The 18,123-nt window shown below is 37.7% G+C and overlaps 1 protein-coding gene across 1 annotated transcript in view; it reads left to right on the forward strand.

The window, feature by feature from the left end:
* The first annotated feature begins 443 nt into the window (after positions 1-443).
* C6 (complement C6) overlaps positions 444-18,123 on the forward strand; it is a 117,524-nt gene continuing 99,844 nt past the window's right edge. The window contains exon 1 of the mRNA XM_055245763.1: positions 444-719. Within this exon, the coding sequence (XP_055101738.1) occupies positions 713-719 (7 nt within the window). The 5' untranslated portion in view covers positions 444-712. The remainder of the gene's footprint in view (positions 720-18,123) is intronic.

Consider the following 18,123-nt stretch of genomic DNA (forward strand, 5'->3'; position numbering starts at 1 on the left):
GTAATCTAGAAACCTGTCAAAAACATAGAATTTGAAAGTATTTTGAATGCAGAAAAAAAATCACCAAAGTCTGATGTAGTGACATTGCTATTTAAAAAAGAAAATCAATCTCATTAAAAATGAAGTGAAAGATAATAATTTTGGATTGATAAGTGACAATTAAATAAGTTTTAAACTACTGTTTTTATTATTGGAAAATTTTAATTGTAAGATTGATTTTAAATATTTGAGATGCAACTCCAATCTTTCTGAATTTGTGATTTTTAAAAATTGAAATAGAAAGTTTTTGCAATGTTTAATTTGTGTAAAAAAGCACTAAAAGATAAAAATAAGCAGGAGATGGGGGTAAGAAGATAAAACAGAACAATACAGTTGTGTCTGGATTTGCATTGAGTCTCTATTGCAATTTCTTTTAAAAGGGAAACTAAAACGCAGAGATTCTCAATCCGGTTTAGCACACATAGGAGTTTCTCCGTCAAATATACTCGTCTCTCTTAATTTTGTATGCCGTCAACATAACATTCATTGAATTTTATTCTGAAACTGAGTCTTAAAAACTGAAATACTTCTAAAGAGAAATGTTTCTAGCTTAAATATTTTAGCATATAATAAGATTCCTGCTGAGAGCTCATAATAAAAATATGAAACTAGTTACTCTGGACTTGGATTTTGATGAGCCAGAAGTACCTGCTGGTATTTCTTCAAGTCATAGATGCATAGTAAGTTTTCTACTTTTTTCTTCCTTTTTTTAATTGGTGGGCATGCATATGAGGTTGGTGCTTCTTGAAATGGCTGGTTAAAAGATTTCCAGATGAAAGTTTACAAAGGCAGTAGTTTAGTTTTATAGCATATGGTTTTGGGTACATTTGTGATGGTGCTTTTTATAATATGTGATTGCTGTGCTACAATGTCTTTGTGAAGTCAATGGAGATTTCACATTTGGAAAACAAACCTTTGTGTAGTATCTTGTCATTACTAATTGAAGTGTAATTTTGTCAAATCTAACTTGTTCATGTTTTCATTTTCATTCATTCTGTTTCTCCTTACTCATAGTATCCATCTATAGGACTGGTGTGTTTAAGACTAGAGAAGCTGCAGGCTTTTTTTTTTTTTTTTGAGACGGAGTTTTGCTCTTGTTGCCCAGGCTGGAGTGCAATGGCGCCATCTCGGCTTACTACAACCTCCACCTCCCAGGTTCAAGTGATTCTCCTGCCTCAGACTCCTGAGTAGCTGGAATTTACAGGCATGCTCCGCCATGCCCAGCTAATTTTTTTTTTTTTTTGTATTTTTAGTAGAGACGGGGTTTCTCCGTGTTGGTCAGGCTGGTCTCGAACTCCCAACCTCAGATGATCCGCCCGCCTCGGCCTCCCAAAGTGCTGGGATTACAGGCATGAGCCACTGTGCCAGTAGTTGCAGCATTTTTATTTGTTTGTTTGTTTTGGGGGTGGTTATTTGTTTGTTTTTAACTGAACAATTCTGGATTTACTGAAGAGAAGGGATCTGAAAGCACTAATTACAAGTTTTGATATAATGCGTTTGAAACTCTGTGCCTCCAATATTTGCAGTATGTCCTTTTTCTGAAGAAAGTTATATAACTAAGTCACAAAGCTGGCGTGTGTGTGTGTGTGTGTGGTGTGTGTGTGTGTGTTCAAGTTACTACTTCATTTGCCTAGGCAAATGAAAATTTAAAAAATAATCAACTTGTGTTTTATACCTTATAATAAGCTTGTAGTGGATGAAAAGCAAAATATTCATCTGAATTACTTTTGAGGAAAAAAATTAAACTATAGGAAGCTTTGGCTGCAATTCATGAATAACCTAGAAATCATTATCCATAACTGGATAATAAGTAGACACATTGAATAAAATAGTTCTTCTCCTCAGAGGTGTTTAGATTTCCAGCTGGGAGTGGTTTGTTCTCTATAGGACATTTGCAAATGTGTGAGGACAGCCCAGGCTTTTAGTGGGTTCGGGCCAGACATGCCAAATAATCCTCAATTTCTATGAGACATTCTGGTTTAAGGAAGAACTGACGCATCATAATGCCAATAGCACCCCTATTGAAAGCTGATGGTGTCCCTATTCTTAATAGGTACAACATTTGGGATATATTAGAAAAACATAATGGATAATTTTATTCTTTTTAAGTGCAGCCTCAGGCCAATAAAATGAACTAATTAGGCAACAGAAACCTCCTCTTCCTAAAATTAGAGTTAAGGCCCACTTATAAGTAATTGGTAATTTAAGTTCTCAATATTTATGCCAAGGGGTTTACTGGGTTTTTTTTAAGGTGGTAATGTGCTGAAAACAGTTTAAATCTTGTTGCAGGAAAATAGTGCTATTATCTCAGAAAACAAGAGATTTTTTTTTTTGTAATTTCAAGGGCTCAAAATTGGGACAACTATGCAGTTTTTAATGGCATTGGACCTGACCTGAAAAATAGAATTTAAAATTGAAATTAACATTTGTCAAGAGCCTGGACATCATTGCTTATGTTAACAATGGAATAAAACACAAGATATTCTAGAAACCCACATACATTCACCAAGGAATGCAAAGTAAAATAAGCACATATTTAGTTCACACTTTGCCAGCTATTTTTACTCTTTGCTTCTCCATTAAGAAGAACTAAGGTTAGATTTATATCTTTTTTATAATTTCATCAAACGTTTGATTTAATCATTTTGAATTTGAATAAGTAAATGTTTTCAAGTACATTAGAACAAGATCCCCTAAAGGCAACACCAATTTATTACATTCTCTTTTTTAAAGCTTTTAAAATGAAACTTCTCATCTGTGACAGTGACCCAGAGTCCAGTTCATTATTAATGAACTTAAAACCCGTAAACATGTTAGTTGATCTCACTGTATATGTGATATGGTTTGGCTCTGTGTCCCCACCCAAATCTCACCTTGAATTGTAATCCTCATAATCCCCACATGTCAAGGGTGGGACCAGATGAAGGTAATTGGATCATAGGGTGGTTCCTCAATGCTGTTTTCATGACAATAAGTGAATCTCATGAGATCTGATGCTTTATAAGTGTCTGGCATTTCCCATGCTTGCACTCATTCTCTCTCCTGCCACTCTGTGAAGAGGTGCTTTCTGCCATGATTGTTAAGTCTCCTAAGGTCTCCCCAGCTATGTGATACTGTGATTCAATTAAACCTCTTTTCTTTATAAATTACCCAGTCTCAGTTATTTCTTCATATCAGCGTGAGAATGGGCTAACACAATACGTATAGATGTGGTTACTTTCATTCAACAGGTCTTTCCCTCTAAGACCTGTTCAATATAAGTAAATTCTTTGAAGCTTTGAAAAATATTTTTTGGACTCAAACAGCATCAAAACACTTAAATGACTGGGTTCCAAGATCTGACATTTAGAAAAGGGCAGGTCTGCCTTCCAGTTTGAAACTTTTTCTGTTAACATATAACCTTCATATTTTCATTTAAATGTGGTTGTCTCATATTTCAGCTAATAAAATCATTAAACGAAATCATGAAATTACTACAGTGTAGATACTTCAGCCAAAAAAAAAAAAAAAAAACAATTGAATAAGTGTCAGAATCCTTCTTCACTTCATGTAGAATAAAGAAGTTTATAAAATTTGACTTCACAAGTCACCTTGGATTTTCAGATCTGTATAGCAATGCATTAATAATAACTTTCAAATGTGTTTTATGTTTCCTTTCCTGATAATACATTAACAGGAGCTTTAAGTCAACATTTAGATAATACCAAGACTATGTTATCATAGAATAATAAGAAAAATTAAAGCAATTTAATTTTTGCTTGTGAAGACTGTGCCTGGTGGGTTTTTTCTTTGTTATTGTTTTTTTCTTTCTTTTTTTTTTTTTTGAGATGGAGTCTCACTCTGTCGCCCAGGCTGGAGTGCAGTGGTGCAACCTCGGCTCACTGCAAGCTCCACCTCCCGGGTTCATGCCATTCTCCTGCCTCAGCCTCCCATGTTATTGTTTTTAAGTCGTAAAAAGTAAAGTTTTATGATTGGGTAGAAAAAAATGAGTTAATTATGTAAAAATATTTTTTTCTGTGTGAAATTTTAAATTTGATTTAAAAAATTTATGCTGATGGTTGTTAAGCTTATTTCTTTCTTTTAAGTAAATAATATCAAATACATACATGTAGATGGGAACAATCCAGAAAAGCAAGAAAATTTGATAATCAGCCAAAAAATTAAAAGGAAATATGTCGGTGGTATCTTCCGAATTCAGCATGAGGGGGCTGAGAGGTAGTATATATGTCAGCCTTAGATGGGAGAATAGACTGTTAACAACAGGGAGGGCAGAGTATGTGCCTGCAAAAGCAAGTAGGTGAGTAGATGTGATATAGTTGTTTGTGGCTTTCTATTCTAATAGCTTCTATTTTCATAGTGGTAACCCTTCCTTAAACCTAAAGAAGCCTGAAGCCTACTCCCAAACACTTTACTCATCAAGTGCAATAACCATTCAACCCAGCAGTCCTATTGCTGGGAATGTACCCAAAAAAATATAAATCATTCTACCAGAAAGATACATGTACTCATATGTTCATCACAACACTATTCATAATAGCAAGACATGGGATCTATCTAGATGCCCATTAACAGCGGACTGGATAAAGAAAATGTGGTATACATACACCACGGAAAGCTATGCAGCCATGAAAAACATGAAATAATGTCCTTGGCAGCAACATGAATGCAGCTGGAGGTCATTATCCTAAGTGAATTAATGCAGGAACAGAAAACCAAATACTACATGTTTTGATTTATAAGTGGGAGCTAAACATTGCTTACACGTGGACACAAAGATGGGAACAATAGATACCAGGGCCTACTTGAACGAGGAGGGTGGGAGGAGTGTAAAGGTCAAAAAACTACATATGTTTACTACCTGGGTGACAAAATCATCTGTACACCGAACCCCCTTGAAATGCAATTTACCGATGTAACAAACCTGAACATGTAATCCCTGAACCTAAAATAAAAGTTGAAAAGTAATAAATAAATAAATAAAACTTGGAAGTACTCTCTGTAGTTTTTTAGTGTAAACAAAGATGAAAGCCTCATCCAAATTGCAGAAAGCCTACCTCATTCAGAAAACAAAACACACCCCATTGGACTTGGGGATGGGAAGTGGGTATGGGAACCTCCCACTGATACTGCACCATGAGGCAATTGTTCCTTTACCCATTTGTAAAATGTGTTTCCTTTTATCAAGGACCTGGCTGGCCTTCAATCTCTCTAATAAGAGACTCAATCTGCTCGTAAGGTACAGATGTTCCAGATAAAAAGAAGGTTGGCTTGGAATACGGTGCAGTTGGCAACATTATTGAGGTCATTAGAGGCAGGCTATAGCAACGTAAAACCAGGCAAGCTTTATGCCAGAGAACTTAAATCCAACATTGAGAAACCCCTGTGTGATACAAAGATTAGCTGTCATCAAACCACAAAATTCTCTCAGCAGTGGGGCCCTCTGATTTCAGTAACTGAAAAGGTGACGTTAAGGGAAGCTTAGCAGTCTGGGTGGTGCAGTCCAGCCTGAGGCCTGTAGAATCTAAGATTCTTAACCCCAAATTACATCTAACATGACATTTGCTCTCACTGCACAGCAACCTCATGATACTAACTTGTCAAAAGTTGGGAATGTAACCCCATACTTCCTTTCTCTTTTTTTTTTTATTATTATACTTAAGGTTTTAGGGTACATGTGCACAATGTGCAGGTTTGTTACATATGTAGCCATGTGCCATGTTGTTTTGCTGCACCCATTAACTGGCCATTTAGCGTTAGGTATATCTCCTAATGCTGTCCCTCCCCCCTCCTCCCACCCCACAACAGTCCCTGGAGTGTGATGTTCCCCTTCCTGTGTCCATGAGTTCTCATTGTTCAATTCCCACCTATGAGTGAGAAAATGCGGTGTTTGGTTTTTTGTCCTTGCGATAGTTTACTGAGAATGATGTTTTCCAGTTTCATCCATGTCCCTACAAAGGACATGAACTCATCATTTTTTTATGGCTGCATAGTATTCCATGGTGTATATGTGCCACATTTTCTTAATACTGAATGGGTAAAAACTGGAAGCATTCCCTTTGAAAACTGGCACAAGACAGGGATGCCCTCTCTCACCACTCCTATTCAACATAGTGCTGGAAGTTCTGGCCAGGGCAATCAGGCAGGAGAAGGAAATAAAGGGTATTCAATTAGGAAAAGAGGAAGTCAAATTGTCCCTGTTTGCAGATGACATGACTGCATATCTAGAAAACTCCATCGTCTCAGCCCAAAATCTCCTTAAGCTGATTAGCAACTTCAGCAAAGTCTCAGGATACAAAATCAATGTACAAAAATCACAAGCATTCTTGTACACCAATCACAGACAAACAGAGAGCCAAATCATGAGTGAACTCCCATTCAAAATTGCTTCAAAGAGAATAAAATACCTAGGAATCCAACTTACAAGGGATGTGAAGGACCTCTTCAAGAAGAACAACAAACCACTGCTCAATGAAATAAAAGAGGATACAAACAAGTGGAAGAACATTCCATGCTCATGGGTTGGAAGAATCAATATCATGAAAATGGCCATACTGCCCAAGGTAATTTATAGATTCAATGCCATCCCCATCAAGCTACCAATGACTTTCTTCACAGAATTGGAAAAAACTACTTTAAAGTTCATATGGAACCAAAAAAGAGCCTGCATCGCCAAGTCAATCCTCAGCCAAAAGAACAAAGCTGGAGGCATCATGCTACCTGACTTCAAACTATACTACAAGGCTACAGTAACCAAAACAGCATGGTACTGGTACCACAACAGAGACATAGATCAATGGAACACAACGGAGCCCTCAGAAATAATGCCACATATCTACAACTATCTGATCTTTGACAAACCTGACAAAAACAGTCAATGGAGAAAGGATTCCCTATTTAATAAATGGTGCTGGGAAAACTAGCTACCCATACTTCCTTTCTGTTAGCACAACTCCACTCACAGATGCTTAGACATCTTTTCACAATGATTTTGCCTTACCTGGGAACTACTGCCTCTGTAGAGGCTGAACTATAAAGATAGGCTCTTTACAGTAATATAATCTCCTCATTGGACCATAGGTCAACTCCTGACCAAGCTGACCACTCATATTTCCTTCTCTGGGAATTAAGAATTGGAACTGCCAATTTGTTTTTACTTTTGACAGACCTATAGCACGTAAATTCAGTTGTGAAACATTGTCTTCCCTTCATAGACTACAAACATCGAAAGCCAATCAGGGCAGGTGCAAGAATGCATATGGTAGGCAGAGAGAAGTGGAGATGTGTTCAGGCTTCACAGTTTCCTATTTCCTGATTAGAGTCCCTTCCCAAGGCTTGGCTTCATGACTGTCATTGATTCCATAAGACACACTTGTACTGCTATATACATTTCCTATAAGTAAGCCCTTGTCTCTGTTACTTGCAGCCCAAAGAGTCCAATTTCCCTTCTACCAAGAATATGAAAGAATGAAAGTGGATCTTGTGTAACCATGTTAAGACTCTTATCATTTTTTTTAACGGAATCTCACTCTGTCTCCCAGGCTGGAGTGCAGTGGCATGATCTCGGCTCACTGCAGCCTCCGCCTCCCAGGTTTAAGCAATTCTCATGCCTCAGTCTCCCAAGTAGCTGGGATTACAGGCACCCACCACCAGGCCCGGCTAATTTTTGTATTTTTAGTAGAGACAGGGTTTCACCATGTTGGTCAGGCTGGTCTTGAACTTCTGCCTCAAGTGACCTGCCCATCTCGGCCTCCCAAAGTGCTGGAATTACAGAGATGAGCCACCATGCCTGGCCAAGACTCTCATCCTTTTTTAAAGGTAATTTCTAGTTGGCCCCTCAAAGCATTTATTCTCTGGGAAGTTGATGTGGATGACCAGGAATCAGACATGAGCACCTATGCATTATACTCTGAGTCTTCACCAGTTTCTTGCAAAATTTGAAGTGACACAATCCCTCTATACCTGTCTACTCATTTGCAAAATTATCTAGGAGACTAAAACGCTTTCACCCAGATCCATAGTAGCAGAAGTCACATAAACTCTTGCAGGACTAGTCACTGTGTGCTTCCTGTAAATCTTGCTTTCTGGATTGCAACTGTTCCTCAGTTAAAATTTCATAAAGATAAAATGTTGTCAATTTGATTAAAGTCTATTCCAACACTGTATTATGATTTCCTTGCTATAGGGAATTACTTAACATTTACATTAAGCTGAAATACACAGTGGTAATCTCTGATCTATCAGATAATAATTAGAATAATTGTGAAGGTTCTGTAAATGGGTTATCAAGGTTCTCTTCACTCTCCACTTGGTAGCTATATAATGAGGCCAGTGATATAATCTATAAGTAATATTTTAATTAAACCTAAGAAATGGAGGCTATAGATGTAGGAACTTCTGTAGAAACTCTGTTTTACTAGCTAAGGAGAAGACAAAAATTATAAAACTATTCTTTCTCTTTTTTTTTTTTTTTGAGATGGAGTCTTGCTCTGTTGCCCAGGCTGGAGTACAGTGGCGCAATCTCGGCTCACTGCAAGCTCCACCTCCTGGGTTCACGCCATTCTCCTGCCTCAGCCTCCCAAGTAGTTGGGACTACAGGCACCCACCACCACTGGACCCGGCTAATTTAATTTTTTGTATTTTAAGTAGAGACGGGGTTTCACCGTGTTAGCCAGATGGTCTCGATCTCCTGACCTCGTGATCCACCTGCCTTGGCCTCCCAAAGTGCTGGGATTATAGGCGTGAGCCACCACGCCTGGCCAAAACTATTCTTTCTTTTCTATGTAATAATTGTTTCTTATATATATATTGCAGTCAGGGACTTACTTTTATACATAAGTCATTCATAGAAACATGTGCTATTAATAAATAAGGCCAACCATGTGAAATTTGCCTGTATTTGCAACTTTTAAGGTTGGGATCTATACTTAGAGAACTTGGAATGTTATAAAATCCTAAATTACACATTGCCTTTTGGGCATAATTATCAATATATTTTTTCACTGTTGCATACAATGTACTTTTTACAACTCAAAAACACCTTTCGGAAGCACTATCAATTTAATTACAGCTTTGGAGAAATTACAACAAAAATACCGTATTTTTAAAAAACACTTTCTTTATTGTTGATGTTGATATAAACAATAGCACAAATTATCCATACAATTACATTCCAGTCTGGATCAAGAAAGCATAACAAGGACAATCCAAAATAACCTAAAAACAAGCTAAATAAAACAATGGTTTTTCAGCCATTGGACCCTACACACTATAGAGCAGTGATTCCTGGGAGAGAGAAAACAAATTAGGTGGGTCCTACAATTGCCTTAGTTTACAGCCTTGATAAAATTTTTAGGCCTCAAGAAAAGGAGGAAAGTCCCAAGTGGAGCCTGGGAGTCTCCCAGAGTTAAGAAAACAGAGTTGGGACTGTAAGGACGTACAGCCAACTAGAGTTCACAGGGCAAGGAACAAAAAGGAGAGAGCTACACAGAGAGAGAGTTATGAGATAAAAATTTGGTTAGGGCCATCCTCCAGCCTCTGGGTGAGTATCAGTCAGCTCACAGGTATGAGGAAACCATCTGAGGCCCAGCAAAGAACCACCCAAGAGGTTGGATTACAGGTTGGTTACAGAGCTCAAACAAGGTTGGAGATGTTTATATTCCTACCAGCCAGAAAGGAAAAACCCCATGCATAACATAAACGAAGAAAAGTACACCAAGGGACTTCATAATCAAATGCTTAAAACAATTACCTGTCACTCTTAACATATAATTAGATTTCAGTTCAAGCCCATGCCTTCTTCCCCTCTTCAAAAATACTTGAAGAAGTTTATTCTGAGCCAAATATGACTCAAATATGACTGACCATGGCCTGGAACACAGCCTCAAGAAGTCCTTAGAACATGTGCCCAAGGTGGTTGAGTTACAGCTTGGTTTTATACATTTTAAGGAAACAAAAGTTACAGGCAAAGACATAAATCAATAAATGTGAGGTATATATTGGTTCAGCCCACTCACATGCCAACGGTGGAGTCAAAGATTTTCTGACTGGCAATTGGTTGAAAAAGTTAAGATAAGGGGGGCTGTGGAAGCCAACGTTCTTGTTATGTAGATGAAACCTCCAGGTAGCAAGCTTCAGAAAGAATAGATGGTAAATGTCTCTCATCAGAACTTAAAAGGCATCAAACTCTTAAATTTCCCCTGAATCAGGAAAAGACCTGGAAAGGGAAGGAGACTCTCTACAGAAGGTAAAATTCTGCCAAAAGAGATGGCTTTGCAGGGCCATTTCAAAATATATGAAAGAATTACATTTTGGGGTAAAATACTTTTCTTTTCTTCAGGACCTGCTATCTGTCATTAGATGCTATCTATATCAGAATCAGGTTGGAGTTGTGTATCTTACTGCTACAAAGAGTCTGTCTTGTAGGTCTTATGGTCTCTATTTTAATGTTAGTGCTGGTCAGTTGTGCCTCAACTCCAAAGGGAGGGAGTATAATGAGGCATATCTGACCTCCCCTCCCAAAATGGCCTGAACTAATTTTTCTTTGAGATCCTCTTGGCCAAGGAGGGGGCCATCCATGCAGACTGGTGGAAGGCTAAGAATTTAATTTTTGGCTTACATCTTGTTTCCGGAATCCCTACCAGCCAAATGAGGTTAACATATTTCCCTGAATACATAACACTCATGCTTTCCAATGCTTTAGGGATGTCTATTTATATTAGTTAAAATAGGGCCAAATTTGAAAGTCAATCACAGAATATTTGCAAACCACCTTTAAATGGTCTTAGGCATCTGAATTTGCATATTACCTTAACAAATCTGTGCACACACGTGGCCCAAGCATCTAGAAAAGACAGCCACACTATAAAATCTTTTGCCATAAGGTTTACTTAGGATATGGATTTAGCTTCTTGCTTCTCTCCTTGAGTTTCATACATTTACAGCCTCTTTATTTCCCGAGCTCATCTTTTTCCTTAGCAGACTTTACTTGCTCTTTGCTTCATGTTTCTAACCAGAGATAAAATTTGCATTTCCCATATACCCAGCCTTGATGCAGAGACTCCAGCACAGTAAAATCCCTGAACTACCTAGTATCCCAGAATGAAAGGAAGGCGCACACAGCCTAGTCTGTCCTGCATTGTAGCTTCAAGAAGAGCATTTGCAAAAATATATTTTGTATTTGCCTAGCATTTGTCACTGTTTTAGCTGTCTAGCATCAGAACCCTTTTCTCAACTTGGGAGAAACTTCTTAGTGTAAGCATAAAGCTGAAAATTCGAACACCTAGGTCCTTGACCTAAGATTCAGCTGTTCCAAACTTTTCTTCTAGGGCAAGGGACACAAAGAGGAGGATATCAGGAAGAATTCTCTTTGGTCATGACTACGGGGTTGGTGGCAACAAGATCAAGTTTTCAAGGACAATATGCCTGCCACACTAATAACAGCAATAGCATTCAATATCTAGTGCCAGTGGTGCCTGTGATCCAACCTATTGCATCTGGTACTTGGTAGAAAAAAAATATATATGGTTCTGGGATGATTTGGGGTACAATTTCAGGCTGCCCCTTTCCAGATTTTTCAGCCCGCCTGTTGTTTATTTGGACTACTCAACCTTTTCATAAATAAGTTCCTTTTGGCCTGAATCAGCTATTGTCAATTTATTTAAGAACTTGCATGTAAACCTGATTCAATACATAATAACTAAAATACTTATTCCAGAGGCAGGAGAATAATATACAAGATGGACCTAGAGTTTCAATTCAAAACTCAGAGGTTCTAAATTTTATTATAGTTCTCCCCACTCAAGATGGGTGATTTGTGGCCAGTAATAAATCATCTCTGAGCTTCAAGGTCTTCAGATATAAAGTAGAGAAGACAATCTGATCAAATGATTGACAAATAAAATAATGTGTCAAATTATTTTCTTTATACCAAATTAAGATCTTGAAAGGCTTTAAACATAGAATCTTTTCACGTTACACTAAAATTATTTCTGGGAAGGTGACATCTCTTTCCTACTAAATAATAAACTACTATATGAGTCAGCTTCTGAGGTAGCAAGAAACAACTACACAATCTCAGTGGCTTACAACAGCAAATATTTGTTCCTTGCTCACAAGTCTGAAGGTTTACTGTGGCTTACCCGGGCTCACCTGGGGTCATCTGGGCTCAAGCTTGGGTATACTCTATGTGATCTCATGCTGGGTCCCTGCTAGAGGACCAGTGGCTCTCGGGGGCCACTTTGTATAGTGTGTATAGTGGATAATAGGAATGCGAGAAGTCAAATCAAACTCTGCCAGGACATTTAAATCCTGCTCATATATGATGTACTTCAGGTCAGTTCACATTCCATTGACTAGGCCCAACATGAATGGGACAGAGAAGATAAGAGACAATAACTTTCATTTTTTTCATCTCGGGGTCTAAAATATAACTGGGTACAAATTAAGTGTTTAAAGGATATTTGTGGAGTGGAATCATTAATTCTAGGACCACAGATAGACAACAGCTCTAAAAACGTTCTTAGAAATCATCCAATCCGTGCAGGTAATTTTAAAGGATGGAAAGCTGAGACCCACAAGGTTATGTGACACATGCAAATTCCTGCAGAGTTTGGTGCCACTACCGGGCAACGTAACTTCAGGTTTCTCCTCAAGCCTACGGCGAGAGTGGAGGTGGAATTTTCAATTCTGGAATGTATAGCCTAGTCTGTTAAATAGGGCGTGATGCTGAAAAGCCGGAGCCACATATTAAATTCCCCCGATACCATTAACTATGGATAATTTGTCCGTGGTTAAAAGCTGTTGACCACAAGGTGAGAAGGAATTGACTCTGTGCATGCAGCTGAAAAAGTCCAAATCTAATCCCACCTAAAGAATTTGGAGCATATAATTATCTCCATTTAAGAGGGTAGTACATTATTTATGAAAAGCTATCCATCCGTGTTTTTCTTTCTTCTTTCTTTTTCTTTTTTTAAACATGACTCTTTGAAACACATTTTTGTCAGTTTTCTTATGAGTACTCCTGTAAGTTAGTCGTTCTGTCCATAGTATGGATTGGATCTGAAATGAGCCTATTTGCTCTAAGAACTCAAAGTTAATGAGGAATAATCAATATCCATGGCTTTATTCAGTTCTGACTCCTGGCTTTCAGATAAAATACACTTTTTACACAATGTAAAATTTCAGCTCATCGGCAAGGGAGAGCTCAAATAAAGCTGAAGGTATGATAGATTGAGCTATGAAAACAATTTAGCCAGTATTCAAAACACATCTGGCTAATCCCTAACATTAATTGTTCCTTATGCTTTGCTGGAGGTTATAGCAGAAAGATTATGGATGAAAGAAAATCTCCTCTGTGGCTCTCAAAATTAGAGCTTTAAAATTAAAGTTGATTTACTACACCAAAGTAAAGTAGAGGTTGGATATCTATAGGAGCAAATACAAATATAATAGTTCTACTATCATTTTCAGTATTTACAAGCATTTAAATTGTTATTATTTTAACTACTGGGAAAAAAAGAAATACTCAGGTATTATTGTTATGTTTTTTTTTTTTATTGTTGTACATTTTCCTATTTTTATTTGTATATGTCCCTATTTCCCGTGAGTTTTTTTTTTTTTTTTTAATTATACTTTAGGGTTTTAGGGTACATGTGCACAATGTGCAGGTTTGTTACATATGTATTCATGTGCCATGTTGATTTCCTGCACACATTAACTCGTCATTTAGCATTAGGTGTATCTCCTAATGCTGTCCCTCCCCCCTCCCCCCACCCCACAACAGTCCCCGGAGCGTGATGTTCCCCTTCCTGTGTCCATGAGTTCTCATTGTTCAATTCCCACCTATGAGTGAGAACATGCGGTGTTTGGTTTTTTGTCCTTGCGATAGTTTACTGAGAATGATGTTTTCCAGTTTCATCCATGTCCCTACAAAGGACACGAACTCATCATTCTTTATGGCTGCATAATATTCCATGGTGTATATGTGCCACATTTTCTTAATCCAGTCTATCGTTGTTGGACATTTGGGTTGGTTCCAACTCTTTGCTGTTGTGAATAGTGCCGCAATAAACATACGTGTGCATGTGTCTTTATAGCAGCATGATTTATAGTCCTTTGGGTATATACCCAGTAATGGGATGGCTGGGTCAAACGGTATTTCTAGTTCTAGATCCCTGAGGAATCGCCACACTCACTTCCACAGTGGTTGAACTAGTTTACAGTCCCACCAACAGTGTAAAAGTGTTCCTATTTCTCCACATCCTCTCCAGCACCTGTTGTTTCCTGATTTTTTAATGATGGCCATTCTAACTGGTGTGAGATGGTATCTCACTGTGGTTTTGATTTGCATTTCTCTGATGGCCAGTGATGAGGAGCATTTCTTCATGTGTTTTTTGGCTGCATAAATGTCTTCTTTTGAGAAGTGTCTGTTCATGTCCTCTGCCCACTTTTTGATGGGGTTGTTTGTTTTTTTCTTGTAAATTTGTTTGAGTTCATTGTAGATTCTGGATATTAGCCCTTTGTCAGATGAGTAGGTTGCAAAAATTTTCTCCCATTGTCGATGCCCTCTCTCACCGCTCCTATTCAACATAGTGCTGGAAGTTCTGGCCAGAGCAATCAGGCAGGAGAAGGAAATAAAGGGTATTCAATTAGGAAAAGAGGAAGTCAAATTGTCCCTGTTTGCAGATGACATGATTGTATATCTAGAAAACCCCATTGTCTCAGCCCAAAATCTCCTTAAGCTGATTAGCAACTTCAGCAAAGTCTCAGGATACAAAATTAATGTACAAAAATCACAAGCATTCTTGTACACCAATAACAGACAAACAGAGAGCCAAATCATGAGTGAACTCCCATTCACAATTGCTTCAAAGAGAATAAAATACCTAGGAATCCAACTTACAAGGGATGTGAAGGACCTCTTCAAGGAGAACTACAAACCACTGCTCAATGAAATAAAAGAGGATACAAACAAATGGAAGAACATTCCATGCTCATGGGTTGGAAGAATCAATGTCGTGAAAATGGCCATACTGCCCAAGGTAATTTATAGATTCAATGCCATCCCCATCAAGCTACCAATGACTTTCTTCACAGAATTGGAAAAAACTACTTTAAAGTTCATATGGAACCAAAAAAGAGCCCGCATCGCCAAGTCAATCCTAAGCCAAAAGAACAAAGCTGGAGGCATCATGCTACCTGACTTTAAACTATACTACAAGGCTACAGTAACCAAAACAGCATGGTACTGGTACCACAACAGAGACATAGATCAATGGAACAGAACAGAGCCCTCAGAAATGATGCCGCATAGCTACAACTATCTGATCTTTGACAAACCTGACAAAAACAGTCAATGGAGAAAGGATTCCCTATTTAATAAATGGTGCTGGGAAAACTGGCTAGCCATATGTAGAAAGCTGCAACTGGATCCCTTCCTTACACCTTATACAAAAATTAATTCAAGATGGATTAAAGACTTATATGTTAGACCTAAAACCATTAAAATCCTACAAGAAAACCTAGGCAATACCATTCAGGACATAGGCGTGGGCAAGGACTTCATGTCTAAAACACCAAAAGCAATGGCAACAAAAGCCAAAATCGACAAACGGGATCTCATTAAACTAAAGAGCTTCTGCACAGCAAAAGAAACTATCATCAGAGTGAACAGGCAACCTACACAATGTTATGTTTTTAAAAACTTGAACTGACTTTTTTTTTAAAGTAATTTCAACTTGTATCTTAGATTCAGGGAAGGCATGTGCAGTTTTGTTACCTGGGTAAGGGGTACAATTGATCCCATCACCCAAGTACTGAGCATGGTACCAACAGTTTTTCAACCCTTGTCCTGCTACTTCCGTCTCCCTTCTAGTAGTTCCCCAGTGTCTATTATTTCCATCTTTATATAGGTAAGTACCCAATGATTAGCTACTACTTAGAAGTGAGAATATGCAGTATTTAGTTTTCTACTACTGCATTAAACTTCTTAGAATAATGACCTCTAGCTGTATCTATGTTGCTGAAAAGAATATGATTTTGCTCTTTTTTATGGCTATATAGTATTCCACAGTGTATATATACCAATCCACCATTGATGACCACCTAGATTCATTCCATATCTTTGCTATTGTGAACAGCACTGCAACAAACATGTGAGTACATGTGTCTTTTTAGTAGAATGATTTATTTTCTCTGGCTATATACCCAGTAATGGGATTGCTGGGTAATGGTAGTTCTGTTTTGAGTTCTTTGAGAAATCTCCAAACTGCTTTCCACTGTGGCTGAACTACTTACATTCCTACCAGTAGTGTATAAGCAACCACTTTCTCCACAGCTTCTCCAGCATCTGTTGATTTGTGATTTTTTAATAGTAACCATTTTGACTGGTATGAGATGGTATCTCACTGTGGTTTTGATTTGCATTTGTCTGATCATTAGTGATGTGGAACATTTTTTCATAAGTTTGTTGGCCACTTGCATGTCTTCTTTTGAGAAGTGTCTGTTCATGTTTTTGCCCATTTCTTAATGAGGTTATTTGTTCTTTGCTCCTTCAGTTATTTAAGTTCCTAATGGATTCTGGATATTACACCTTTGTCAAATGCATAGTTTGCAAATACTTACTCCCATTCTGTAGATTATCTGGTTACTCTGTTGATAGCTTCTTTTGCTGTGCAGAAGCTCTTTAGTTCAATTAAGTCCCGCTTGTCGATTTTTGTTTCCATTGCAATTGCTTTTGAGGGCTTAATCATAAATTCTTTCCCAAGGCTGATGTCCAGAATGGTATTTCCTAGGTTTTCTTCTAGGATTCTCATAGTTTGAGTTGTTACATTTAAAATTTTAATCTAACTTGAGTTAATTTTCGTATATGGTGAAAGATACAGGTCCAGTTTCATTATTCTGCATATGCTAGCCAGCTTTCTCAGCATCATTTATTGAACAGGGAGTCCTTCCCTCATTGCTTATTTTTGTCAACATTGTTGAAGATTAAATGGCTGTAGGCATGCAAGCTGGGTTCTCTGTTCTGTTCCATTGGTCTATGTGTCTGCTTTTGTACCAGTACCATGTTTTTCTGGTTACTGTAGGTTTATAGCATAATCTGAAGTTGGGTAATATAATGCCTCCAGCTTTGTTCTTTTTGCTTCTTCTGGCTCTTTTTTGGTTTGAATATATGAGGATAAAATACTTGTACATTTGTTTGTGTCTTTGATCTCTTTCAGCAGTATTTTGTTTTCACTTGTACAAGTTTTCCTTGTAGAGATCTTTCACTTTCTTGGTTAGATATATTTCTTTTTTTTTTTTTTTTTTTTTTTTTTTTGAGATGGAGTCTCACTCTGTCACCCAGGCTGGAGTACAGTAGCGCGATCTTGGCTCACTGCAAGCTCCGCCTCCCAGGTTCATGCCATTCTCCTTCCTCAGCCCCCCAAGTAGCTGGGACTACAGGCACCCGCCACCACACACAGCTAATTTTTTTGTATTTTTATTAGAGACAGGGTTTCACCATGTTAGACAGGATGATCTCAATCTCCTGACCTCATGATCCACCCAAATTGGTCAGATATATTTCTAAATATTTTATTTTATTTTTACTTTTTTGTGGCTATTGTAAATTAGATTGCATTCTTGATTTTGTCCTCAGCTTGAACATTATTAATGTATAGTAATGTTATTTATTTTTGTACGTTGGTTGTGTACCCTAAAATTTTACTGACATCATTCCAGGAGACTTTTGGAGGAGTTGTTAGGGTTTTCTAGGTATAGAATCATATTGTCAATTAGGAGAGACAGTTTGACTTCTTCTTTTCCTATATGGATGCCTTTTATTTTTTTTTCCTTTGCCTGATTGCTCTGGCTAGGACTTCCTTGAATTGGCTTATTTAGAGAGGTAGAATCACCATAAACATAGCATAGTCTAGGCCTAATACTGTGCCCAGTCAGCCTAGTACTTTATATGGCATGTAGGCAGAAGGAAAGACAGGTTTTCTCACATTTCATCTAAGTAATGATCAGAGTATAATATCTAACCAAAACTTTTATTATTAATACTTAACTGATATCTGTCATTATTGCACATATTTAACTCTTTCT

Source organism: Symphalangus syndactylus, chromosome 16 (genome assembly GCF_028878055.3).
Source record: "Symphalangus syndactylus isolate Jambi chromosome 16, NHGRI_mSymSyn1-v2.1_pri, whole genome shotgun sequence".
Taxonomy (NCBI): domain Eukaryota; kingdom Metazoa; phylum Chordata; class Mammalia; order Primates; family Hylobatidae; genus Symphalangus; species Symphalangus syndactylus.